Source organism: Necator americanus, chromosome II (assembly GCF_031761385.1).
Source record: "Necator americanus strain Aroian chromosome II, whole genome shotgun sequence".
Taxonomy (NCBI): domain Eukaryota; kingdom Metazoa; phylum Nematoda; class Chromadorea; order Rhabditida; family Ancylostomatidae; genus Necator; species Necator americanus.
In genome coordinates, this window is record NC_087372.1 from 27,117,941 (window position 1) to 27,144,075 (window position 26,135).

A 26,135-nucleotide genomic window follows, 5' to 3' on the forward strand; every position below is an offset into this window, starting at 1 on the left:
AAAGCGTGATCAGGAAGAAACAGAAAGCTCTTCAAATGTAAAGAAAGGGGAATTCTGAAATTGAGAATTTTCGGAATGAAATAACGAAACCTTTTTCGTTTGACTTGAAGTCTTCTCCATTTCTTTATAGCATCACCATACGTCTTCCTAAATCTTTGGATTTGCATTTGCAGAATGTCTCACTGTAAGAACAGACCCCGCCTTTTCACCACGCCCACAGAGGAACTCACCGAATTGTGCGAAAATCAGAGACGGTGAGAGGAGGAGGACGAGGGATGTCGTATCACTGTTGGCAACTCCTCACGTTTATACTCATTCTCTCCTCCACCGTCACCTACTCGTCGCCTCAGGCCCGATACTGCGGAAGGCGGCTCACTAAGGCACTATTTGATCTCTGTGGAGCTGTAACATCTCCATTTTCAGGTATTTCATTTTCTATTCTTGAACAGTTAAAATCTTTTTGAATCAGATAGCTTGAATGTTTTCAAAATATTCTCGTGTTTACGCAAGCTCCGATGTTTCTTCAAGTTCAAAAATCGAAGTTTCAAACTGGAAATGAAATAAATAAATTTTTTAACTGTAGAATTCTCCAGCGGTTAATAAGTGAAGAATTAAAAGCACAGAAAGAATGACGGAAGTTGAAATTTTATATTCGTTATATCAGACGATATTACTTTTAAAAGACGATAAATATTTTTGTATTGATTTCAAAGGCAACATTTGTAGGAACTCACCACTAAAATGTTACAGAAAACCCCACATTAATTCCAAATAATGAATGATGACGTCAATTTCTTTATTTTGTTCTTTATTAAGTTTTCCAGTATGCACTGATTTAATTTACGATTATCATGGTGGCTGTTGGTGAAGGAAGAACTTTTTTATCTTCTTCTCGGAGTTTTTATAAAAGAAAGCAAAATTTTGTTTTTCGAAGTACAAGGAAGGTAAAATCGGGTAAGAGACATGTAGCGCTGTTTTAAAAATTATCGATGTCAGGTTTTTCAACAGCAGCAATATGGATGAGAGTTTTGAGCATTTAGTTAGACGTCTAGTCGTTAACAAAAAAAATAGTGAGAGATACTAAAATATTGCTACGTTGAAAGTAAGAGTTAAAATGAGCACTCATTAATGAGAGAATTTTCAATTTCAAAATGTAACTGTCCTAGAATTCATTTCCAAATTACTGCCCTTTCATCTTCGGCAAATAATAAGTGTGAATCTTTCTTTCGCAAATTTCTTCAAAAATTTGACTTCGTTAACGAAGTTTTTGGGAATCCGTGACAAAATTGTAGACCTTCTCATAGGTTTTTAGGTTTTCAGACTTCATTAGCAGTTCTATATTAACATTTTTGAGGAGGAGGTGAGGTATATAAGTAGACATCTAACAAATACAAAGCACGTATTTTTGAACGCATTTATGGATTAGTGCTGTGTGAGCGTCCACCTATTGTTGAGTGCTATCCACGAGGCTAATTATGGCTTTGAACTGTGTGACCTTTGGTTGCTTTGGCGTAACAAGAAGAGCCCACTCTGCTCCTCGACTAATCTCGTCGAGAAGAATTCGAAATATGTGCGCAAGCCGGCTCACACAACACTTCTTAAAATTCCCCGAACTTGAGAAATTCCGGTCACACCTGATGCTCACGTTACCAAAATTTTCAGAAGGATTTATCAGTCCATTTATTGTGTAACGTTCACTAAGTGTCATTTAGAAGAAACAACGTTTGCTGTTATTTTTACTTGCGAGGCTTGAACACTAGTTTACTTCTGGAGAAAGTCGCAACTCTAATGCAATTGAAATTGTATAAAAATTGAATTGAATTTTGAAGTTGTAAAATCTTACCTTCAATCTAAATAATAAAATTCTGCATCCCGAAATCGGCTTTTCAATGACAGCCCGCCAAGTTATTAGAAATGTATCGCTGTTGAAATATCTAATTTCACTTATGGAGTCTGTGAGATTGTTGAACTAAGGCAGAGACACAGAAAGTGAACAATACTGAGAGGGCAAGTGTGTGTTTCAGTTTTCACCGAATCATTTTTGCAGTGGCATTGAACACGTCACTGTCGAAAGAAATGCTGACGAAAAAGATCTGAAAGGGATACATGTTTTCTCCGAAGTACATATCTTTCAAAATAGCTGCTAGATTTTCACAACTGTCCTTTCATATGATAAAAACATTCTTTAACCGGCATTGAGGCCTCCGCAACTATTCTTGGATTGTTCAGCACTGGAATTCAAAACCCATAAAAAGTCGGACGAGCCGCTTTAGAATGTCACGATTAACGTCGATGCACGTTTACATAGAAGATTCCAGGATAAGCAATGACAACAGTTCAGCTAGCGTATCACTAAAACTCCTACTGTCCGCAGGAATCGCTTTATAACCTCTTAAATCAATTATTCTTGTTCACATAACCTCCAAACAATAGGAAGTATCTGTAAATGACGATGATATAAGTCTTCATATTCGAATTAGGCTGTTTCTAGGAACTTCCCAAAAACTAAAAAAGGAAATTTGAGAAGTCATATGGAAGTATTATATGGAGTGTTTCTCATAAAGTTATATGATTCCTCGCACTCAAAAACGTTTAATAAGATAAAAGCAAGAAAACAATAATTACAGCGGAATTCGATTATTTGGTGGTCGATGCATTTCTAGTGTTTCACATTTCTAAATCGTTATTTGACACAGCGAACAGAAACATTTCGTTTTCTGTAATCTAATAAAACTTTATGGGCTTTCTGCCAAAACTGCATTGATTTGGAGAATAAACATCCTTAGGAAATCCCTATTATTACGAATTCACTCATAAGCAGCTAAATCCAAGAAATTTCAAGGATTTTGCACTACAAAAAGACAATCTAATGTTCTTAGTCACTTCGCGTTTTTAATATTTGCAATCAAGAATTAAGTGGCGGGATATTGACGTCAAAAATACGCGTCAGTAAATTTGATTCCAAACGAAGTACGAAAATGTTGTCTACTTCGGATGCGCTAATGTGCTAAGGTGGCAACACTGCTCGAACACTCCATGCTGTAGCACGATCCCGCGTTTTTGGTACGAAGCGAATTCACCGCTGCTAAAACACGCGCCATCTCTCAAATAGATCACTTAATTAACTGCTTAAAGTGTAATCAAGGTGTCACGATAACTTCTTAACTTTTGAGCATAAGCTGTTTCTATGCGTAACGGTGAAATGATAGTGCCCTAAGTAGATGCAGTGATCGTTTTTAGAAAACAAGCTACGGGTAACCGACTGATGACAAAAATTGGATTTGTAGACCGAATGGGCGGTGGTCATCGGCCGTACGCAGATCTCGGTATCGTCCATCATTGTTGTCACAAGCCATGCGATGTATCTTTCATGCGCAGATACTGCGCCACGAAGGTACGTCTTAAGTTCCCTTATGGGATTTACATTGAGATCGTCTTCGCGAGATGCTCGCAAACGCGGTATTGAGCCTGGTTTAAAGGCATCACCCCACGAATCTGAGGTGGTACGGATTTCAGGTGGAGTATTCGTATACGGGGTCGTAGATTTTGGAGAGAGGGGTGATTCCGTCCATTTCTTCCTAATTGCCGTAAAAACGGCCCGGAAGGTCGCACACAAGGCTGCCGCGCTGAATGAAAATGAACGGAATCACCCTTCTCTCAATAATCTACGATCCCGTATACGAATGCTCCACCGGAAATATATGCCACCTCAGATTCGTGGGGTGATGTCTTCAACACATCGACGACCAAGCGGTCCTTTGTGTCGAAGTACGCGTTTTTGTTTTCGCGCCACCTGCCCAACACAACATCGTCGAAGAACGTCCCAAAAAAAAAAGAGATAAGAGATTAGAATAAGTATTTGCTAAGTTCTAATTTTTATTTATTTATTTATTTATTTGTAACCTATTACTTACTTTTATTACTTTTATTACTTTTATTACTTTTATCTTATTGTTACTTTTATTTATTTGTAACTGATGCACATTATAATATATTATATTTATTATATTATGTTGTCATTTACTTTACTACTTTTTATTTATTTGATTTTTTTTACATTCCGATTTTACGGTAATGTTTCATCAAGGAGTATTTTTCAATGCGGTAAAAAATGTCCGTCGGCATCGTCGAACACTGTCGTCAACATGTGAACGAAACTTCTTTTTTCTTGCATAAATGGTTCTGAGCACAGTTGCGTAGAGCTTCGTCTCAGGATAATGACTGATCTCTGCTCTTTTAATTCTAACGACAAACTAAATGAGATTCTATCAATGCGATTTCCTCCAAAAATTTCCAGCTTATAAGATCCAGCTTATAAGAAAAGAGTCAGGAAATGAATACGAATTTAATGCTTGTGCCTGTATCACGCCACTTTTCACAACTTTCTCAATGCTAAGAGCAACCTTAGGGGAACTTTCGATATTTTGTCCTCCTCGGATGCTATTCAGGAAGTACGGGCGAAGAAGGAAATAAACTGTGAATAAATTTAGGAGTCAATGTAAAAAAAAAACCACTTCATCTCACGAAGTAATATTCCTCTCACGATTCTTCACGTCTATACACATAATGGAGAGGCCATGTAGCGTGGAAATATTACTTGGGTATTTAAAAGTTAATTGGTTTTTTTAGTAATTTACAGTAAGTGTTAAACGGTCGATCCTTTTTGTGAAAGAGTTGCTTCCTTGGCTAAACTGAAGCCTCTTCTTCTGAGGCTTCGGATTCTTGGGATTTGCGGTGAGAATTTCGCAATTTTCCTACAATTGTTAGCAATTGTTGATGATCTAGTTCTGAACTCTTCCTACCAAATGCTGAGAAAAAGCCATTTCCGCGAAATTCTCTTGATTTTAGATTTGCAACCTACTTGCTTTTCTTTTACACATGCGTGCCCTTAACAATTTCTTAATCACACATTGATAATCATAGGTCGATGATTTCACCATGAGAATCTATCACAATGTTCAATTTTTCTGGGAGGGTTATAATCCCTCGGACTAGAAGCTGAGATTCTGTGACCCCCAAAAAAGACCTCAACAGTGAATTCGATTATAATGAGATAATTGAACAGTTTTTCCTTCAGGAAATTTTAAAGGCGCCGGAAAAAGTTTAGTGGGGCGAGATCTGGGCGGTAGGAGGAGCTGCTCTTATCCCAGAGCCTCAAGGTGGCCCTTCGGCCACTCGTCGCTGGCTGCAAAAACTGTTCAATTCTTTCAACAACATCACATCTGCTGTTAGCTCGTTTTGTGGACCTCACAACCCCAGCTTCCAGCAGAAGGGAATTGCAGCCATTCGAGAAAGATGGAGCACTGTGATAGACATTCATTGTGAATACACCGATGGCTGATTATCAATGTGTGATAGAGAAACTGTGACTGCAAACGGTAGCGTGTGTGAAAAACGTCAACTTAATATAATACAAGTAATATTACTTATTAGTAATACTTATAATAATATATTTATTGTTATTCATTTACTTAGTAATGTTTACTTATTATTATTAGCAATATTAGTAATTTATATTACTTGTATTATATTAAGTTGACGTTTCTCACACACGCTACCGTTTACAGTCACAGTTTCTCTATCACACATTGATAATCAGCCATAGGTGTATTCACCATGAATGTCTATCACAGTGCTCCATCTTTCTCGAATGGCTGCAATTCCTTCCTACTGGAAGCTGGGGTTGTGAGGTCTACAAACGAGCTAACAGTGGATTTGATGTTATTGAAAGAATTGAACAGTTTTTGCGGCCAGCGACCGTTACACATCGTACACAGCAGCCATGCAAAATTATCCATCGTAGCAGTGAGACTGAAGAACTGGCATTAATGTGGTATAGTCGAGTCAAAAGGACATGAATCACGCTACAGTTACGTTAGCGGCTGCGCAGAAAGCGGCGCGGTGGAGATGGCGGTTGAAATCGACGTGAGACCATTGCTATAGTATACTATAGTCTTTGTATTAATATTATATTATTAGTCAGGTATTTAACTCGTCTCTTGCTCTCATTTTCCTATCTTAACACTATTTCAAGCGAATTCTTTTGTATATCATCTGAGGAGTGTATTTAAATTAGTAGCAAATTGGTATTTAGCAGGTTTCTGTGGAACTTTTTAAAATCAACGTTTGAGGGAATTTTCGTAGCGCTGATCTCTCTACCACCTACCTTGCTGGCGCCCTATTACGCTAGAATAACGACGATAATTCGAACTTTGCAAATCCACGAATTTGAGGCACAAGGACCAATCTGAGCCATCAGTTGTTGGACGTAAGCACTTGTGTCGGACTTGTTTTGCAAGCGCACGGCGATTGAAAAAAAATCCGACACAAGAGAATGTATTGTACTAAAGCAAGAAAATATTTAGTTAACCTGGTGGTGACTTGCTTAAGGACAGTGTTTGCGGGAATTTTCCACATTATGTGAGAGCGCAAAAGTCATTTTATCGAGATTGTTTATGCATAGTCGTCCGAAGCGATGGCACTTATTGCTCATGATGTCATAAAATCCTAAATTTTTCTGGGGATATGTGCGTCTTCACTCCAGTACTGGAATGGCAAAGCATTTGTATGACACTCCGAAAAATTTGGAGTTTTGAGGACTGAAGAGAACTCAGATCTTAATAGATTCTGCCCGACACGGTTTAGTGAACTCTACAATTTTTCAGTAAACAAATTGAACTTGGACCGATCCCAGTGACATGGTGAAGATCTTCTTCATCTTCATCTTTCAATGTTGTCTCTACGAATCTCATGCCGACCCTTCTATCCTAGTTCCAATAGCGAGGCGAAGACTTCGTTAAGTTATTCAAATTTCTATTTTCACTTTATAGAATGTGTATTATTGTACAAATTTAACAGCTATCGGTCTGTGATCGTTCAACTTGTTAAGATCGCACTTAGAACACTTCTACTTCGTCATGTAGCAATTTACCACCTACGGGTGACTATGAATGTTTATAGCTGTGCATATGCTACGTTTTGACGGGTCAATGAAGATTATCAAAGCATTTTTCAAAGACGATGACTCATTATCCTTGACGTTTGCTAGATGTAAACCAGTTAACCATTTTCCGAAAACCTTGCAACAGATTCAAAGTGCTGAAATGCTGCTGTCAGTATTCATGTTCGCACCCGTCCACTACAGCTCATTTTTCTCACATTTGCATATAAACGCTTAACCAGCGCTACATTAAAGGCATCACCCCACGAATCTGGGGTGGTGCGGATTTCAGGTGGGGAGTTCCTATACGGAGTCGTATATTATGGAGAGGAGGGTGATTCCGTCCATTTCTTTCTAATTGCCGTAAAAAACAGTCCGGAAGATGCGGCGCATTTGCAAGGCTGGCGCGCTCCGACCGAACTCCTTGTAGAAAATAGCGCGCCAGAACGCTCGAAGTCGTATTTTCAGGGCCGTTTTTTGCGGCAATTAGAAAGAAATAGACGGAATCACCCTTCTCTCCATAATCTACTACTCCGTATAGGCATAACCCACCTGAAACGCGCACCACCCCAGATTCGTGGACTGATGCCTTTAAGCTCGCATCCGCGGAATATTCCAGATATGGCTGCATCTGCAAAAAAAAGAAAAGAATAAAATAAGGTAGACTTGTTCCGTTTAGAGTCAGTCAAGCATTCTTGAATTAAGCAAGCATGTTTTATGGTATTGACGAAGCTCCGTCAAAGAAATTCCAATTTTCTCGTGAGATAGTTGAAAAGCAGGAAGCAAACGAATAATGCACAGTTCTTTTTTGATTAATTACGTCAGATATTCACGCAACGTTTGAGTGACGAGACGTCCAACTTTTTGAGATGTTTTCGTGGAATTTTCCAGCGTTTGTCGTAATACATCTTTTAATATAATATGTGTTTTACTTCTTAGATGAAATGTAACGTCAGCTGTGGCATTCAAAAACCAAAAAGTAGACTTGTAATATAACTTCAGAGTACTAAAGCAATCATAATATTAATGATGTTCATAATATTGTTTTTGGTTTAGAGTAGCTCAAACTCCGTTAGCTGGTTTTTTGAAGCTGCGGTAAATTACTAAATAGTATAAATGGTAGAAGAAATAAAAATCGTGCTTTTTCAAAAGCTGGTGCTGCTCACCTGTCAGACTTATTGAGGTTAAAATTTCATGCTGAGTGAAAAAGCTGTATCCGTTCAAAGTCTCTCGTAACGTCAAAAGAAATCGCAATTCCCATAACAATTCCTCGTTTCTGGAGAGTCAAGCAGTAAAACTGGTTGACTGTAAAAAAAGAGGACATTGACCAGGGTTTGTTGTCCAGGGTAAAAAAAAGTCAGAAAAACTTCCATTATTTTGCTTCTGACTTGGTTATAAACTTCATTCTGAGCTATAATGTAGCAAAAATACGTGTACGAAACAGTTCAGAAATATTGTTGTTATAAGTTTCATTGCTATGACATCTGAGTTGTGCCACAAATTTAATCGCTGAAGAAACAATATAACCCACACAGCACAAATACACACTTTTGCCAGAAAAAACTTTCAGCGAAGGTCTATGTACCACAATGACGTACGGAATCATGCAAAAACCATAGATTGAGCTGTGGATGAGGGACGTTTTATCGTGTTAATTGGAGTGAAGATTCTCTTACAATTTCAATTCAGACCAAAAAAGATCCAGTCACTTTCCGTAATATCTTATGGCCGTATAAATAAATAAATATAATTTTTGACCATCTTCCGTTCCATGGATCGACGAGAGGAGACAGGACTCGTGGAGACACGCTATCATAATTCTTCTACATAAGAAGCTATCCGTTACGGAACTCAAAAATTAGCGAGCATAATCTCCGCTGAGTGTACAACTTTTTGGTACGGATAATCTTGATTCAGTCTGTTAAACATCGTGAAGGAACCACGCGAGATGTGCGAACCGGCTCTTCATTGTTAGGAGAGTGATCGAAGTGTGACAGTGGTATTCGAAGCCTATGGACTTAGCTCATCTGGGCCCCGAAGCAACTACCGACTTCCATCACCGGAGCCATCTTCTCAGTCCACCGCGCGATCCTAGAAAGCTTCGTTCATTTGATTAACGACATGAGTAGAAGACGACTGTTGCGGCTCGAACGCAAGCCGGATTTATTTCATCGTTCGAAGTGGAAACTGGAGCGAGATAAGAGAATGTAGCACGAACCTTTCCGTTCAACATTGCCGTCGATACACTATGCGAAGAACAATTTAGCACTGACGTTTTAGAACCATCAGCACGTCTCTTGGTCGATTTCAAGTACGCCGAAGATGCCGTAATGTTCACCTCAAACAGCACGAAGTTACAACATGTTATGTCCGTTGTGCTTAAACTAACTGGAGTTTAGGGCCTACGACACCCATCCTCCTGAGACCTCGTAGACAGATTCTGTTATTTGGGTTGTAAATTGAAAAACCATGGCAGCTACAAAGGAGATATTTACTTACTTAGATACTTATTAGGGTGTTCGGAAAGTATCTGCCGAAATACGGCAAAATTTCAAAACAACACAACTTTTTAACAACATTTTGCCAACGTCTCACAAGACCACGGTTTCTTTTGGCGTAGAACTCCGGCGACTTGGAGGCGAAGAAAGCCTGAAGGTCATTTTCGGGATGGTCACGATCATCGTAGCGCTTCTCTTCCAGATGACGCTGAAGCGATAGGAAGAGGTGGTAGTCGCTCGGGGCTAAATCCGGGCTGTACGGTGGGTGCGGTAGAACTTTCCATTCGAGCTCCAGAAGTTTCTGGGAAGTCTTCTTCGTGATGCGAGGGCGCGCGTTATCGTGCAGCAAGCGAAAGTTGCTCCTTGCGGATCTTGTCGGCCAGTCTTTGCAGTTGAGCGCAGTAGACCTCGGCAGTAACTGTCGTGTTGTCCGGCAGCAGTTCGAAACGGTAGATTCCATGAGCTCCCTACCAGACGCTCACCATGACCTTCTTCGCATGGATTTCACCTTCCACGAAAGGATCCGGCATTTCATCGCCAGCGCACCACGCACATTTGTGGGTGTGGTTGATGTAGAGGGCCCATTTTTCATCTCCAGTGACAATGGTGTTCAGCCAGTCGAATCTGCGGCTTCTGGAGAGCAGCTGAGTGCAGATATCGAGGCGTCTTTGGCGGTTGCCGTCGCTCAATGCATGTGGGAGCCACTGACCGAGCTTTTTCACCATTCCGAGAGATCGCACTCCATTGCTCACGGCGAACAGCCAAGACTGACAGCAAATACCGCACACTTTCATATGGATGCTGCTCCGCCAGATTCTCCAGTTCGTCGAACGACATTGCAGTCGGTCGACCAGAGCGAGGCTCATCTTCGAGTTTCTTGTTTCCGGCTTTGAAGCGCTGGAACCAGGGGCGCACAGACCGCTCAGAAAGGGCTTCAATGCCGAATACTTAATTTAAGTTTCGATGGGCTTCAGCGGCGCGGTGGCCAGATTCGAACTCGTAAAGGAGTACGTGTCGAATATGGGTGGAATGTTCGGCCATCATAGGATGAAATAAGCAAGGAAGAGGGAGCCAGATATGTTATGTGTATACAAGCGGAAGTGTCCCTATATAATATATTTAAAACGGGAACTTCCAGAGCATCTCAAAAAATCTGCGCTACTGCGAAATTTTCGGCAGATACTTTCCGAACACCTTAATAGATGGCCCGTCTCAACTGAACGTCTGAGCCCCAGCATCTCTTCCACTCGTTTCGTTCCCTCGCCATTGTCATACAAGATTCTTAGGTATTAGGATAGGTTCTCAAGTTTCCAGTGACGTTGACGAGGTCCTTGAGACGGATCCAGCTCACAGCTGGCCCATCCGTGTACCGAACACGTCACCCCATCTCGTTGGCGGTCTCCCTCGAGGGCGTTTAGCATCTCTTGGGATCCACTCTAGCGTTCTTTTAGTTCACCTATCGTCGATTCATCTCATGACGTGATAGGCCCATCCATGTTTTGCTTTCGATATATATTCCGCTTGGTCGCGAAGACAGGACATTCTTTTTAAGTCGGAGCTGCGAAGACCGGCTATATGTTGTGTGCGCCGGTTAAACTTCAGAAGGCATCTCTCAAGGGCTCTGTTGGTAGTAAGTAGCTTCCTATACGTAGCAGCGATGTCTGCCCACGTCTCCGCTGCGTAACAGAGCGCTGGAAGAACGGTCGAGTTGAACAGATGGGCACGAAGGTCTTGGTCTGTCAGTTGGTCCGTAGCTTCCCTGGCGGCTGCCCATGCTGCTCTCATTCTTCTATTCAGCTCTTAATTCAAGTCGTTTTCCATGTTCATAGAACGTCCGAGGCACACGTATGACGAAGTTTCCACGATTTTGGAGCCTTCAAGTTGTACTCCTCCGTCCTCGCAGTGGGCATTCTTCATGAACTGTGTCTTCTTTCTGTTTATTCGTAGTCCTATTCTCTTCCCTGCTTCGTTCAATTCGTTGAGCATCGTTTCTGCTTCATTGGTACTGCTCGAAAAGAGAACGATGTCGTTCGCGAAACGAAGGTTCGAAAGAAATCTTCCATCAACACGTATGCCCCTTTCTTCCCAGGATAGTGATTTCATTATCCATTGCAATGCATAAGGCTTCGGCGATATAGTATCGCCTTGTCGTACCCCCTTTCCAATGGGTATGGTGAGAGGGCGGTGGAAAAGCTGTATCCTAGTCGTGCATCGTTCGTAGCAATTGGCTTAATGTTCTCACATACGACGCGTCCACACCTTGATCGACCAGCGCTGACAGTATTGCATTCGTTTCTACGCTGTCAAAGGCTTTCTCATAGTCGACGAAGGTTAGAACTAGGGGCAGGCGGTATTCCCGGCAAACCTCTATGACCCTCGACACGGTCTGGATGTGGTCCAAGCAGCTGAACCCCTGGCGAAATCCAGCTTGTTTTTGAGGCTGGGCTTCATCCAGCGTCCTAGATATGCGTGTGAGGATGATCTTGGTGAATACTTTGTATAACACGCTCAGCAAGCATATCGGACGGTAGTTTCGAAGGTCCTCTCGGTCACCTTTCTTATGGATAAGAACGGTTCGCGAGGTCTTCCACTGGTCTGGGATCCTTTCTTTCTGAAGATAGGATGTCATGTGCGCTGCTAAGATTACATGAAGCGGATGGCCACCAGCCCGAAGAAAGTCTGCTGATATAAAATCAGGTCCGGGGGCTGTGCCAGGTTTCATGCTCTTGATAGCGACTCGTACTTCCGAAGGGAGAATCCGTGGTGGAGCTTCGCCAGTGGGGATGATTGGGCTTGACACAGGAGTTGATGAACGGAAAAGGTTCGAGTAGAACCTCTCCGTAATGATTTCCATCTCACGACGAGAAGACGTGCGAGTCCCGTCTTCGCTCAGCAAGGTTGCTAGCGGAATATTATATTCGCGGAGATCCCTGCGGCACTTCTTTAGACTCGTTCTTCTTTGTGCTGCTTCTAGAATCTTCTTCTGCCTGTACTTCAAAAGATCCTCCTGCAACGCTTTTCTGCAGCTAGTGTTTGCTACTAGCCGCTCAATGTGCGATGCATTCGGATCAAGCCTCAAAGTTCTTCTTCTTTCCAACAATTCCTTGGTGGTCTTCGAAATTCGATCCAAGTTTGTCGTGCGCGGCTTCGAGGCACGCTCAGCACAGGCTCGTAATCCTCTGAGCACATCTTGTAGTCCACGTTTGGGTCCTCCTCGATGTGCCAGTCACCTTGGGACAAGGAGTCCTCGAGTATGCAATCGTCGTAGACGACTTCTTTTCCCCTTCTTTGCCGATAGCAGATGTTCTTTTCCATCGTGTTGCTAAGTCGTATTTTCGCACGAAGGAGACGGTGATCAGAACCACTACAAAAGGATGGTGCTACTGAGAAGTCAAGTAGACACCACCTCCGGTTGGTGAGTATGTGGTCGATCTCCGCGCGAGTCGCGCCATTGGGCGATTCCCATGTCCACCGACGATGATCTTTTTTCATGAAAAAAGAGTTTCCATGAAAGAGGCGAGCGGCGGACAACAGCCCGGCGAGACGATTGCCATTTTCATTCCGGTCCCCTAGTCCAAATCTTCCAATCCTGTATTCCTCTTCTGTGACCTTTCTTAGTTTTGCGTTGAAGTCTCCGACAACGAATTTGTAGAAGGACTTCTCGTTGCGTATTACTTCTTCCAGCTCCTCGTAAAACGCGTCCAATTCAGGTTCATCAGCTGCTGATGTGGGTGAGTAACAGTTGATGATACTGATGGGTTTTTGGCGCGGAGAGTGGAGGCGAAGAATGGCCAGACGAGGTGACAGGATCTCGTGTGAATCGACAAGATGGACGACAGATGGGTGCACAACAAAACCAACACCGCCTACATTTCGCGACGGAACCTTCTCTCCACGAACAACAAGTGTACCGTCATTCATCTGTCGTACGTCGCTCCTTCTGCACTTGGTCTTCTGCAGAGCAATCACGTTAAATTTGATACGCTCTGCAGCTCCGAGAAGGGATGCAGGTCAGGGTCTGTGGGCACTGTTCTCGCGTTGTAAGTACACAGTCTGAGACAGTCTCCATGGCGAGTCGTGCGTGTGTCGCCTTGGTCCAGAATCAATGACGTCCTGAGCAACCTGAGATTTGATCACCTCTCACCGGTCCCAAACCGTCCGACTGCAGGACCCAGTGTGCAGGGTACTGAGGCAGTGAATATGCTGAAGTGGCAAAAGACTTTTCCCCAAACTAAGCAGCCCTGCCACGGCGAGCTTAGCTTTCACCACAGGTCGTTGCCCAACCTATATATCAGGGAGCCACCTTGCGACATTTTGCCAAGACGGTGGTGAATCTTAGCAGTGGTTTACTCTTAGCTAGGCTTCCGATTCCGAGAAGTCGGAATGTCGGATGTGTCGAACTCCTTCTCAGCTTGGGAGACCTTGCCGGAGGACGAACCTCCGCTGTGTATCGCAGTTCGACGCCCAGTGTCACTTCCACGCCAGTATGAGGCGGTAAACAGTTGTGGAGGGCCTTAACCATGGTCATATCATATTCACTTTGAGTCGACTGGAGAGGAATTCCGCCGCGAACACTTTTTGGCAACCTGAGGATTTGATAGAAATCTCTAAACCGCGAAAACTTCTGAAATTAAAGCAGTTATCAAGAAAAGCAGTTGAGACTTTTTGTTTTAGTATAATTTTTTAGTTGAACGACAGTTCTCAAAATTTTCATCGAGACAGATCGACAAGAAGACAAACCGATGCTAGGACATCCGTCCAATTAGAATTTCGAAGCACTAAAGAAAGATATTGCCCATGTTCGACTGTCTTTGAATCTCGGCATGTTGAAACGTAGTTTTAAATAGATTTTCCTGAGCTGTAGCCAAGATTGTTACTGATCGCCTTTATCAAACAACAGCTAACGTTTCGGCGCTATCGCCTTCGTCAGACCTGGAAAAATCAAAGCCATTGGTGACTTATCCTCTTAATCGCCTCATCACTCTACAGAAAGCATCCAGACGATATGCAAACTCAAACAGCAACACATTGGTTAGTGCTTACCTCATTAGCTAGTCCTGGTAACGCAATAGACCACCACGTACCACTACTATGAGTCACATGGGTTTTATATAGGGACCTCACGGCCCGCCCCGTAGATCAAAACCCGCATAGGTCTTGATATGGGGATAACTCGTTTGTGATAGCAATGCACTCATTCTTCTTGTTCATTTTTGGACTTTTGGCGGTTATCCAGGCCTCTAGTGTTGTGTCAAGGCCTCTAGTGTTCTGCGTATATTCTACGGTGTGCTCCAAGTGGGGTGAAGGTTTTAGATTTCCCTGATACACAGAGGACGTCCCGTTTCCCCTATATAACCGCCACCGCACAACCTGCACGTGATACGATACACCACTCCTGATACCATGCAATCACCCTCTCTGCCATACTGGCAAACCACGCAGTTGGGAGTTGTGCAGAGCCGATCATACGCACGATTACGTACCAGCTGACCCTTGAGGTTCGCTGGAGGTATTTCCACAACCCTCACGTCATTCTCTAGACCCGCTTTTCGTAGACAGCCCCGTACCGCTCTGCTCATATCATCAGATATATAAGGTAAACAGAAAGGGATCTTTTCTGGGCTATCCACTACGTTGGATCTTCGAGAGGGATGTCGTGCTTGCCGAGTAGCACCATCTCCAGCTGGGTACCCATTGGATATTGCTACTTTATGGGTCAGATTTACAGACCATGTTTTTTCCTGGCTACTCGACGAGACTCTTGCCGCCGTCCTGTACATGTTACCTATAACAGATTTTTTCATTTTGCTGTGATGCGCTGAAAGATAGTGGATTAAGATGTTTTTGCTACTGGGATTTCGGTACCACTTAGTCTTACATATTCCATTCCACAAGTAAATATCCACATTCAAGTAAGCCAAGCACTTGTCTATAGGTCTTTCCTTTGTGAACTTAATGTGTGGACACTGCTGATTGAGAAGATTGAAGCACGTGTCTAGTTCTGCTCGTGTTGAGCAGACGACGCAGCAATCAGCAATCGTCTATGTAACGATAATACAGCAGTGGGTTTCGGTCTATTATAGGCTTTTCGATCTTGGCCATGAAAACAATGGCGAGAGTGGGTGCCAGCCTTTGTCGCATAGGTAGGCCTCTAAGTTGTCGATAGTACTGTCCCGACCATCGGAAATCCATACATGTTCAATGAAGCCTGGCGCTGCGTGAGCAGTTCGTGAACAGCCTGCATCGCTACATCGTTTGAAACGTTCGTATAGAGTGACGTAACGTCAAAAGCCTCTACTACACATTCACGCTCAAACGAGGTACTGCGGAGATGTTTTAGGAAGTTGTTAGAACTGCTGAGGTGTGCAGGGACATAGAGGGCCATTTTCAGAGAGCATGTGAGTTTTGATTAGCGTGTATAGGACTGGACATGCGGATAAGTCGTTCTTGAGACGTGTAATAAGGTTTTTTGATAGGCCTGCTGTTCCAGCTGTTTCTACCCAAACCCTGTTTAGGCGGCGATATTGCTTTCTAAACTCATTGGCGGAGGATGGGACATATAGACCGTCATCCTCAAGATGCTGTCTCGTTATCGCCTTGTCTAGTTCACGTGATAGAACAACAAATTCGCCTCCCTTGTCACTAACGGAGACCTTGATCTCTCCAGCTGTAATAAGATTGCGAATCTCACGTATGCCTCGGCGTTGCGCAACAGAGAGATTGAAATTTACGCGTTTTTTTTTCGAGAAACGCTTCAAAACGGAGTACACCGATGTTGCGAACACTCGAAACTTGTTGTCAACCGTAGGGTTGGGTTCAGGTGGTTTATACATCATACGCGGGAAAGGTATGGAGGGTAAGGATACTCGCTCAGCTATTCTGTTCTCTTGCCTTCGCTCTTCTTCTTTTGCTCTCAGTCGCAACCTATCATGAACCAATTGGAGGCCACCCACAATTTTGCGTGATACCTCCGGATTTATTGATTGCACAGGCTATATAAAACCCTTGTGACTCATGGTACGTGGTGGTCTGTTGCGTTACCAGGACTAGCTAATGAGGTAAGCACTAACCAGTGTGTTGCTGTTTGAGTTTGCATATCGTCTGGATGCTTTCTGTAGAGTGATGAGGCGATTGAGAGGATAAGTCACTAATGGCTTTGATTTTTCCAGGCTCTGACGAAGGCGATAGCGCCGAAACGTTAGCTGTTGTTTAATAAAGGCGATCAATCTTGGCTACAGCTCAGGAAAATCTATTTAAAACTAAAGAAAGAACTTGAGAGGAACATCAAGATATCAGCAAAGTTGGCAACTAGCCTCTCATGATCTTGGGCAAGTATGTTTTAGGCACAGAAGTTGGAAACATTAGTTATATAAATTCTAGGTTCAATACTAGCCACATTAGCTGACTCAGGCAGAAAAAATAAGGGGTGGGGGGGGTTGCTTTTGCCCTTACAAAAACCCCCTACGAAACGGTAAATACTCCAGAGCGGTATCGAACATCGGGAATTCATTCCGAAAGACTAATGTCAGACGGGCACCAAGTACGAAAGAGAGAGAAAGTCAGAGCTTTCTGCATAGACCTGGACAGGTATCACATATCACAAAGAAGATTGCACCATCTACAAAGTCGTTACCGTCCGAAATACTTTAAACCGGACGCATGGGATGGTGGGAGGAGCAGGAGGCAAGGCTGTCCGAGTTCATGATGGCGACTAAGACCGTCTAATGAAAACTCGCAAACTGTACTTTCCATGCTTGACGTAGAAGTCTCCCTCAAGGGGTGGTGGAGAATACCGTAATGAAACAGTCTACCACATCGTTGGTGAAATCTTTTGTCTGATGAACTTCAAACATGTATCTAAATTCCTCACCGAATCAGATAATCGTCTAATTCAACACAGTTCCTCGTCACGAAAACGACGGAGGAAGACTTCTATCCTGATCAATTCGACAGCAATGTCCATTCACCTTCTCACCATCTAAAGGAAAATATATTTGTCATCCCAGAGATCTTCGCTTCCAAGCTACAACATATCATCGTGAACGGTCTCGATGCTATCAATTCTAAAGAACTAAAAAAGTTATCGCCAATCTTCAATCACAATCTGTCGAGGCCATTCATGTTCTACCTCTCGGAATACAATTCTTCTAAGCAGTGGGAAAGGAATTTCTGGGAATGACTGACAGTATACCACTTGGAACAAATCGTTTCAACACCCATCTGCGTATTGCAGAAGTACATAATACTGCTGTGTCGAATTAAGGAGACTTTTGATTCAGTAGAGATAGAAGCAGAACATGAAAGCCTTAAACAACTAAGACGAGCTAAGTTAGTAATGAGAAAGGAGTTGTTTATCAACATCACAGGCAAAACTTAGCCATTCCACGAGCACATTGTTATTGGCATGGAGAAGCAGGTTGGACAGGATATCCAAAATATTCAGTGCCATCTTTTAGGGCTTAGCATTGAGGCTGAAATGAAACAACATGGCGCCGAAAGATGATCGCAGCAGTTGCATTATCATCGTTCCGCTGGAGACATCGCTCTGATACCAATCATCAACCAGGCTGGACGAATTTGAGAGAAAATGTGCAGAAACATTGGACCTCTCGCTGAATCTACAGAAGTCGATGTTCATGAGAAACGGATGGGTCTCTTATGCATCATCCACGCTCAGCGGAACGAGATATCCAAATACGTCATATATGGATATCTATTTCTGGAAATGAAGATGGTAAAAGATGCCTGGCTCGGGTCGGGCCACATACAAGAGCATCGAGGTAAGTGAGTGTATAACAGTGAAGAACACTGAGCGCATTCTCACCTATTCAACAGCATCTCGTTTCTGCGTTGGACCAGCTACTGGAACCTCTGCAAGCAGCAGGAAAACGTTGTCAGCGCCACTGATACCTACATCGAAAGCGTAGAGTCAAGAGTATCTCCCCTTACACTTGTGAAACACGGACTTTTAGGCTTAAAGTTCTTCCCTCTCTGCGTATCGAAAACCATTACTATCACGAAGTAGTTGTCATAATGCCAATGAAAGTAAAACAAGATAGGCCGCACACGTGGTGACACACTAAATAACAACCATTGGCCCGGGGATATGAGCGAGTGGGTTTCATGCGACATCAGACACAAAACAGGAAGACCCGTTAGACTTTTCTACGAAGTCGTTCGAGGATATCTTCAGGCTCTTCTGTGCCTAGCAAATGCAAAAAAAAAACTTGCTTGGGAAACCTGCACGTGATCGGCACGAGCAGAAACAATAAAGGTGTCTCTCGAGAAATGTGACGAACAACAGGAGTACGGTTGGTAGTTGTGATACAAGTGAAACATCTACGTTTTTAATGACTTTATTACCATAATGGACCATCCATTATGGTAATAAAGTCATTAAAAACGTTCATCCAGTTCATAGAAGCAGATGCAAACGTTGTATCTTGAACGGCTGCTGTTTGAATCGTTCCGTGAACTCCAGAGAGCTGTTAAAATTATTCATATCAGCCACTCACTGAAGGGTAATTGTACCATGGAATTGATCGATCGTAAGATGGATTCTCAACAAACAAATCAAGGCACTAGTGATGACACAGTGATCCTCAGCCGGACCTGATGTCAAGGCTATATACCCGTCCCATTGTTTTTTATTGTGGAAGAGTGTTACTAGACGATTGAGCGGTCTTATCATGGAAGATATTGTCTAAAACGCCATAGTCAAACAAAATCATGTGAAATGGAAAGTACCATACCAACTGAACCGTATAGTGTGTGAGCTGCTGGCTTGGGGGCTTTGGATGGAGCTGCATGTCTTCCCGCTTTTTAATAACCTGATTGGAGCATTCTGCTTTTCTTTTTGTAATATTTTTACAGTGTTATTTATTATGTTATTATATTGTTTACTAATGCATTATTGTTATACATTTCTTAGTTCAGACGGGTTTTTTTCCACTAGGTAGTGTTTGCAGTGGTCCTCCATTGCGATAGAGGTGGTCTTCGCTGCAAGTGCACGTCTGTGCTCGATAAAGCGATTGGTCATGAATTGGAAATTAACCTAAATGACTATATTCGATCTCTAGCTCACAAATTGACCTATTAGAGTTCTGACTTCTAGTTTCGCCTAGTTTAACAATTTGAAAAAATCACTAGAAGGAACCATCATTAGTATAAAACAGCACACTGGTGAGGCGTCGGAAGTTATGAGCAACAGCTGTATTATTTAGAGACGATTTTTTGTTCACTTTATAAGAAATACTACCTAGCATGACATACACTTCCACTTCCTGTGTTTGTTATTTTGCGCTCATGGTCTGGAAGAACTCGCCACATATCTAATACATTCATAGTGCAGAGGTAATTGTTTCGAGATATGAGGTTCAATCGACCCCAATCGGATTTCACCCTATTAGAACTGAGCACATCTACCCGGTCAATGAGAAAATGATTGCGAAGTTCAAATAATGGGCGAGACGTGAGGGAGTTTAAGCAAACACTGACTCGTCTGCACTGGACTTTTCTTCTTCTCAGGCCTGTCTACATTTACATTGTACATCGTTTCAGAAAAAATTCTATGGCTTGAGAGAATTTAATTCTAAATAAAACTATCGGTTAAAAAAGAGCTGAAAAAAAGTTGAATTATCATCTTTCTGCACGCATTGCACGGACCTTAATTTCGCTATTCATTATTTTAACACAGAGGCGTTCACTGAGAAAAAGAAACATTTTCAAAAAACAGTGGAAAGAAAAACCAAATCGAGAGGCTGGAATTAGATCGAAGTCCTGTGTGCGTAGCAGTAAGAAACCAATGTCGACCAATTTGAAATCAATCAATTTGAGGTCAAAAGTGTCAGTGACGACATTTGTTCCTCACTTACTATTGCTTCCCTCACTTCTGAACCATTTTGGTGCTGCCGACACAGAGTGTCTCATAAATCAACAATTTTGCATCCACACAACAGCTGAGTCTATATTAGTGCAGGCAAGAGTTTGTAAACTAAGCCCTATGCAGCACACTCCATGTTTTGGATGCGTTAATTGTGGGGAGAAGAGGATCATTTAAGGAACGCATACTATCTATAAGATGCTATTTAAGATATCTTTTGCGAAGTGATTCTCAAAACACCTTCCATCATTTCCCTCGTTTCCAAATATTCTCAACAAAAATCAAAGTAGACCTTTATGGTGAAGAATGTTTTGTTCGCTCCATGTTCATTGCATGATTTGTTCAAATTAATTACATGTGAATCAAGGTGTGGCAACTTTTATTCGTGTAAGTTCATTTTACAATATTTCTATTGGGGTAAAAAGAACAACATTTTTAAAGCTGCCTTTCATTCTTCGGTCCTACAGATGTGCCGATTGTTTGGAAAGAACACCCTTTACATTACTATAATTAATAATTCTAAGTTCACTGAGGTTCTCTAACAGAGGAAAATCGCCACCATTTGAATGTCCAACGTTTGTACTTTTCCAAAGTGACAGCGCGAATTATTTTTTTAGGTCCGCATAGGAGCAAAAAAAGTGTGCACTTTGATTATTTGTGTCTAGAGTTCTCAAATTTTGCTCAGGAACTTTTCCTTGGAAATAAAGCTTGCACAACGATCCGGTTTATTGTATACACTGCATTGTATCCGGAACCAATTCCAGTTTTCTTCTTTTCTTGGTAGCTTCAAGCTTGTTATATTGTAGTGCAGTAAAGAACTGGAAATTACGATGTTACCTACTTGAGAAATGGTAAAATTCTGTGCTCACCAAGGTGCTGCACTTATTTTTCTGCTGAGACAAAGGCTTCAAAAATTAAAGCGTTGCAGTGTTGCGATTTTCTGTTATCAAGAGCGTCCACTGAAGAGCGGTGTCCAGCTTTTCCTTTTTTATTTGTGTATTCGATTCTCCGCCTCTTGTTCACTGCATTCGGTACTATTTAAGTGGCTCCACTGTGCTGACGGTGTTTGCGAAATGCTTCAAAAGCGTCTTCAATTCATTCTTTCTATACTAACTGTTTCCTGTTCAGGTATGATAGAGAATCGTTCTTCTAACACTGAGGTTCGTAAACGGAGAAGTCGTACAAGACCGTCTTCACCATTCCTCGTAGGATTCCCAACGTTGAATCACACAATGTCTCCCAATCTATTCAGTTTAGTTCCGAAATCGAAAGAGTAAGCTTCTTGTGAGAAAAAAAGAGAATAAATCTCTATCTTGATCTAATCCTCATCTTAATTTCTAGGCTTCAAAGTAAATTTTGGTTCCATTCGTTTCATTATTATTTCTCACACTCCACTAAATACATTAGTGTAGTTAAGCAGCACTTGAGTAGACAAATGAGTCGTGAACAAATTTAAGAAAAAATCTAAACAATGAGGTGACCCAAGAAAAAAACCTATCTCGGAGTACCATCCAATCTCCTTTAAGCAGGATTTCACCTTTGCAAAAATACCTTTGAATGTAATGCATACATTTTAACAGTTCAACCTACATACCAGCAAATGACTGGTATGTGCCCCGATGGAGTTCCGTCGCTCCCTCTCGACTGCGACCCCAAACATCCTTGGCCACGATGTCCTCCTCAGACCTATTGTTTTGCTACGAACAGCGTCGACATTGGACCCTACTTCTGCTGTCCTGCAAGTAAGTTATCCACATATTTCTCCTAGTTACATCTAAATTCTATTTTTGTCGAATTAAAATCCTTCTTGACTCCTTCATACAACACGTTTCAAGGAAATGACATCTAATGAAAGTGAAAGATCTATTTCTATTCCCGAGAGCTGTTTAAACAAAACCTTATTGTACTAGGTTATCCTTACATATCTCAGTTACATCGCGACAATAGTGTTGCAAGAAATAGAGTTTAACTAATGATTTCACTGCATTGTCTTCTAAACATGACCAGCATTGGAGAACAAAACGCAGAAATCTTTTTGCATAGAGATGGACGAAATCTCGGAAAACGTAAAACAACGTAGAAGGTTTTGACAATGACAAATGTGCATGGTCAATTGTGTACTCTGCTTGCTAAAACAGATGTCGGTTCGCTGCTTCAAACACAGACTTTCAAAAAGTGGCATTCATACCTCCGCGACAATCTTCCCTTAAGTAACAGTTCGGTTGGTGAAATATTTGGAACTGTACATATGCAGATCAAATTTTACATGAGCACAATGTCGCATGGGATTTAAACGATGAAAGGCTTACGATCTTCTTCCTCTATGGTATAACATAGAGTTTGAAGTGTTCCTGCGAGGTATGTTAGACCTATTCGTTGGCTCAGCTTAAATGCACTGCTGAGGAGACCTCAACAATTTCCAACCGCCCCCCTCGTTTTCCTCATTTCCAGATATTCCCTATAAAAATTAAAGCACCAATATAATGGTGCGTTTTCACGTACGTCGTTGGAAAAAAACGTCGTTTTCCACGCCGTTTTCCAAGACAATCAGGAGGAATTGGACGGAAGCTACACGCCAAACGCCTCCATACTCGTAATCTACAACCAGAACTCTATGTCTGGTCACAGAGACATCAACATTATCAGTTTCGTGATACGCAGCCGTTAGATAAAGTATGATCAACACAATTACGGTTAGACGGTCAGGTAATTAAAAGTTTCGTTATCATCAAATGATTTCTGACATTCTTACAGCTATGTACCATCCTGGCAGGGTGACCACTTATAATACCGATTTGCGGTGTGCCTCATTCTTTAAAAAGTGATTTTTTAGAGTAGAGTAGTAGTAGCAGCAAGTGTAGATGCAACGATGCAGAGTATCTCATTTTCTTGTTCGTTTTCTTGAATAGATTCTTATGATGCGATCACCAATGAGCGAAACAATGCGCGCACAATTTCAATCGATTGTATTATTTCTAATTTGATACATCCAGTCAAAAGGGTTTACGAACTCCGTAGTGGAAATGTGCATTTTCGTCAGAATTCAGGTATTCTTCTAAGAAACTCTATGAATAAAATTGAACTCGAGTTACTGGAACATCAGGGACAACCTAAAACCTCGAAGAAAAGTTAAAGTGCTTGCCTTTTGTTGAAGGCTATAGTAGAAATTGCAGGTGAATCAACCATATTAAGTTTAACTCAGTAGGTGCTTACATGACAACAACATTTTATTCAATAAATTACCTCTGCAATTGACCTGCGCATGCGAATCGTAGCACTAAAATCTGACAAATGATCAAAAACTACTGTCACAGAAACTACCATAACTGAAGTGGAATGCTCAAAGTGTATTCCTCTGTAGTGACTGTGCACCGATTTCCTCGTGAACGTCGTGCCGGCTTTTTCTTTTTCTTGAGAGCAGAAAGCTTCTGCACACATTCCCGGTGATCAAAAAACTAGCGTCGATTTGAGCACTGCAAATGTAATAGAAAATTGCTAGAATCTTCTTCTGCTCCGCGATAATCATTCCAGACTGTTTTCGCATTTTGCAAAGATCGCTGTTTACACTTTGTTTTTGCATAGGAGTATTTGAGCTTAAAAAGTGCTTTGTTTACTATGCCCTCTTTTCTAACCTGCTAAAACATATTTTTTGCATGACTGAAATGGAGTTGGCAGCTTCTGTAACAAGCAAGCCAGTAGGCTTCAAACAGACCTTGAAGATATGAACTTGAACTTAATCTGTCGTTTTTTTAGTATGTTGTTTATTTTGTCTGAACAAAGATATTTTGTGGATTTTTTCAGCGCCAAGTGCTTCCTTATCTTCTAACGTCCCATCGTCAATATTCGGGCAAAAGACTCAGGGATCCCTTCCGAGTCAACATTCTGTAGATGGTCAAACAGGGACGTTGCCTTCTGGTCAGGTCATGGCTACTGGTCAGGGAATGCCTACTGCTCAGGGGATGCCTTCTGGTCAGGGCATGCCTACTGTCCAGGGCATGCCTACTGGTCAGGGCATGCCTACTGGTCAGGACTTGTACTCCGGTCAAGTAATGCCTACTGGTCAGGGCTTCTATTCCGGTCAGGGCATGCCTTCTGGCCAGGGCATGCCTTCTGGTCAGGACTTGTACTCCGGTCAAGTAATGCCTACTGGTCAGGGCTTCTATTCCGGTCAGGGCATGCCTTCTGGCCAGGGCATGCCTTCTGGCCAGGGCATGCCTTCTGGCCAGGGCATGCCTTCTGGCCAGGGCATGCCTTCTGGTCAGGACTTGTATTCCGGTCAGGTAATGTCGAGTGGTCAAGGCTTGTATTCCGGTCAGGGTTTTCCTTCTGGTCAATTTTTCCCTGTAAAAGCGAGGAAGGTAAGCTAAATTAGCCAAGCTGCGGGTTTTGAAAGTGTATACTGTTGTTTTCAGCCTGTTGCTAACGAGGACACCAAGAGAATCAGTAACTCCATCAATCAATGGCTAGAAAAGCGTCAAAGAGAAGAACTTTCCAGCTCACAAGTGTGAAGTTAAATCTGCTAGCTTTAATTCACAAAAACGCCTAAGAAGAACGCTATGCTGTGGAGACCTGAAATAACTTATTTATAAATATTTTTCTGCGAAGATCTGAGTCTGTTTCTTTAATAAATTTGTGGAATAAACTGGGAGAGAATTTATAGTTTACTATGTATTTCAAAATAAGGCAGAAAAAACTGTGTGTTAATTTCTTTTCCTAGAAGGTAGTGGCGCCTACTGACCTGTAGCAGTACATTAACAGTTTTTTTTGTGAAATTAAGAAAAATTTGGTTGCAGAAGTAAAGATCAATTAGTAACATTGAGATTGTAATTATTTTTTCAACGTGGCTTGCTACTTGGCTACTAATAGGCTAGATCCAGTGGGCGAGAATAATCATTAAATGCAACCGTCAAAGGTGTTTTTTATGTTTTGTATTTTCACCAGCACGCGAAAGTCGTAGAAGCACGCTCCCAACACCGACAATGTGAAGCGAAATACGACCTGTCAAGAACGAAATCACAGATCTCAGAAGTCCGACCTCAGCTCACCGACCAAGTGGCTCCTGATTTCCAACTACTAGTAATACAATAAAAAGCGTATAGAGGATCTTCCCGTTCGTGGATAACAAGTAAAGAGTTGATTTGTCGATTAACTGCCACTTATTTCCCAAGTTACAAATAAAGGGTTTATATATTTATGATTTCCAAAGATAATATTATGGTAAATGTTAACATTTTTCGAAAACGTATGCTACAAGTATGAAAGCGACAAATCTAAGAAGACGGGGCTGAAGTTATCACTTCGAGCGAACTTTACATTTGTGAAGTTAAGCAAAATAAGCTAAGCAGTATTTGAATATAGCATTGCATAATTAATTTTTTCTCATCGCTTTCCACATACAGTTAGGTAGAAAACCGACGATAATTTTTTGCAAAACGTACACTCTGGTTGTTGCAAGGAGAATAAGGATTTTTTGTGAGAAGAAAGTGAATGTAGTTTATTTACATAATAGAAGCGAATTGACCCAGCAAGTTCTAATAGACGAATATGATAAAATGAACGCATATTATCAGAAATTAAAAAGAAGCAAATCCTTCTACCCAGTTAAAAGGCATATCATCGGAGGCATATCAAAGTGACATGGTGAGCATGAGTGATATACGAGACCTATGTTGACTCCATTTGAGAAACTTCATACACATAAGGATTATAGCAAAAACATGCTGCAGAAAAAACACTGACACAGCATACATTTTCACACATCTCATAATATCACGCATAAAATACTGCACACATCTGTTCCATATAAAATCGGAAA

General features: G+C 41.9%; 8 protein-coding genes across 10 annotated transcripts; 2 read left to right on the plus strand and 6 right to left on the minus strand.

Moving 5' to 3' along the window:
- Nucleotides 1-275: 275 nt before the first annotated feature.
- On the plus strand, nucleotides 276-6,668 carry RB195_019617 (uncharacterized protein; the record flags this gene model as incomplete). Its single annotated transcript, XM_064187548.1, has 3 exons — nucleotides 276-423; nucleotides 3,288-3,394; nucleotides 6,666-6,668. 3 exons carry the CDS (start codon nucleotides 276-278, stop codon nucleotides 6,666-6,668), a joined length of 258 nt encoding a protein of 85 aa, XP_064043429.1.
- A 2,345-nt stretch (nucleotides 6,669-9,013) lies between these two features.
- On the minus strand, nucleotides 9,014-10,859 carry RB195_019618 (uncharacterized protein; the record flags this gene model as incomplete). 2 transcript variants are annotated; one of them, XM_064187550.1, is made up of 6 exons in its annotated part: nucleotides 9,014-9,031; nucleotides 9,159-9,278; nucleotides 9,536-9,646; nucleotides 9,921-10,071; nucleotides 10,148-10,335; nucleotides 10,821-10,859. In XM_064187550.1, the coding sequence occupies 6 exons, from the start codon at nucleotides 10,857-10,859 to the stop codon at nucleotides 9,014-9,016; spliced, it is 627 nt and encodes a 208-aa protein (XP_064043430.1). The 2 variants fall into 2 exon arrangements, with proteins under 2 accessions (XP_064043430.1, XP_064043431.1); XM_064187549.1 differs by lacking the exons at nucleotides 9,536-9,646; nucleotides 10,821-10,859 and having other exon boundaries at nucleotides 10,148-10,275.
- A 46-nt stretch (nucleotides 10,860-10,905) lies between these two features.
- On the minus strand, nucleotides 10,906-11,223 carry RB195_019619 (uncharacterized protein; the record flags this gene model as incomplete). The annotated part of the gene is made up of 1 exon (XM_064187551.1): nucleotides 10,906-11,223. The coding sequence occupies one exon, from the start codon at nucleotides 11,221-11,223 to the stop codon at nucleotides 10,906-10,908; it is 318 nt and encodes a 105-aa protein (XP_064043432.1).
- Nucleotides 11,224-11,638: 415 nt separating this feature from the next.
- Nucleotides 11,639-12,292, minus strand: RB195_019620 (uncharacterized protein; the record flags this gene model as incomplete). The annotated part of the gene is made up of 1 exon (XM_064187552.1): nucleotides 11,639-12,292. The coding sequence occupies one exon, from the start codon at nucleotides 12,290-12,292 to the stop codon at nucleotides 11,639-11,641; it is 654 nt and encodes a 217-aa protein (XP_064043433.1).
- A 221-nt stretch (nucleotides 12,293-12,513) lies between these two features.
- RB195_019621 (uncharacterized protein) lies at nucleotides 12,514-13,359 on the minus strand (the record flags this gene model as incomplete). The annotated part of the gene is made up of 1 exon (XM_064187553.1): nucleotides 12,514-13,359. One exon carries the CDS (start codon nucleotides 13,357-13,359, stop codon nucleotides 12,514-12,516), a length of 846 nt encoding a protein of 281 aa, XP_064043434.1.
- Nucleotides 13,360-13,790: 431 nt separating this feature from the next.
- On the minus strand, nucleotides 13,791-15,218 carry RB195_019622 (uncharacterized protein; the record flags this gene model as incomplete). 2 transcript variants are annotated; one of them, XM_064187555.1, is made up of 2 exons in its annotated part: nucleotides 13,791-13,951; nucleotides 14,852-15,218. In XM_064187555.1, 2 exons carry the CDS (start codon nucleotides 15,216-15,218, stop codon nucleotides 13,791-13,793), a joined length of 528 nt encoding a protein of 175 aa, XP_064043435.1. The 2 variants fall into 2 exon arrangements, with proteins under 2 accessions (XP_064043435.1, XP_064043436.1); XM_064187554.1 differs by lacking the exon at nucleotides 13,791-13,951 and having other exon boundaries at nucleotides 14,748-15,218.
- Nucleotides 15,219-15,785: 567 nt separating this feature from the next.
- On the minus strand, nucleotides 15,786-16,274 carry RB195_019623 (uncharacterized protein; the record flags this gene model as incomplete). The annotated part of the gene is made up of 1 exon (XM_064187556.1): nucleotides 15,786-16,274. The coding sequence occupies one exon, from the start codon at nucleotides 16,272-16,274 to the stop codon at nucleotides 15,786-15,788; it is 489 nt and encodes a 162-aa protein (XP_064043437.1).
- Nucleotides 16,275-21,920: 5,646 nt separating this feature from the next.
- Nucleotides 21,921-24,828, plus strand: RB195_019624 (uncharacterized protein; the record flags this gene model as incomplete). The annotated part of the gene is made up of 3 exons (XM_013450912.2): nucleotides 21,921-22,062; nucleotides 24,122-24,678; nucleotides 24,733-24,828. The coding sequence occupies 3 exons, from the start codon at nucleotides 21,921-21,923 to the stop codon at nucleotides 24,826-24,828; spliced, it is 795 nt and encodes a 264-aa protein (XP_013306366.2).
- Between the last annotated feature and the right edge of the window lie 1,307 nt (nucleotides 24,829-26,135).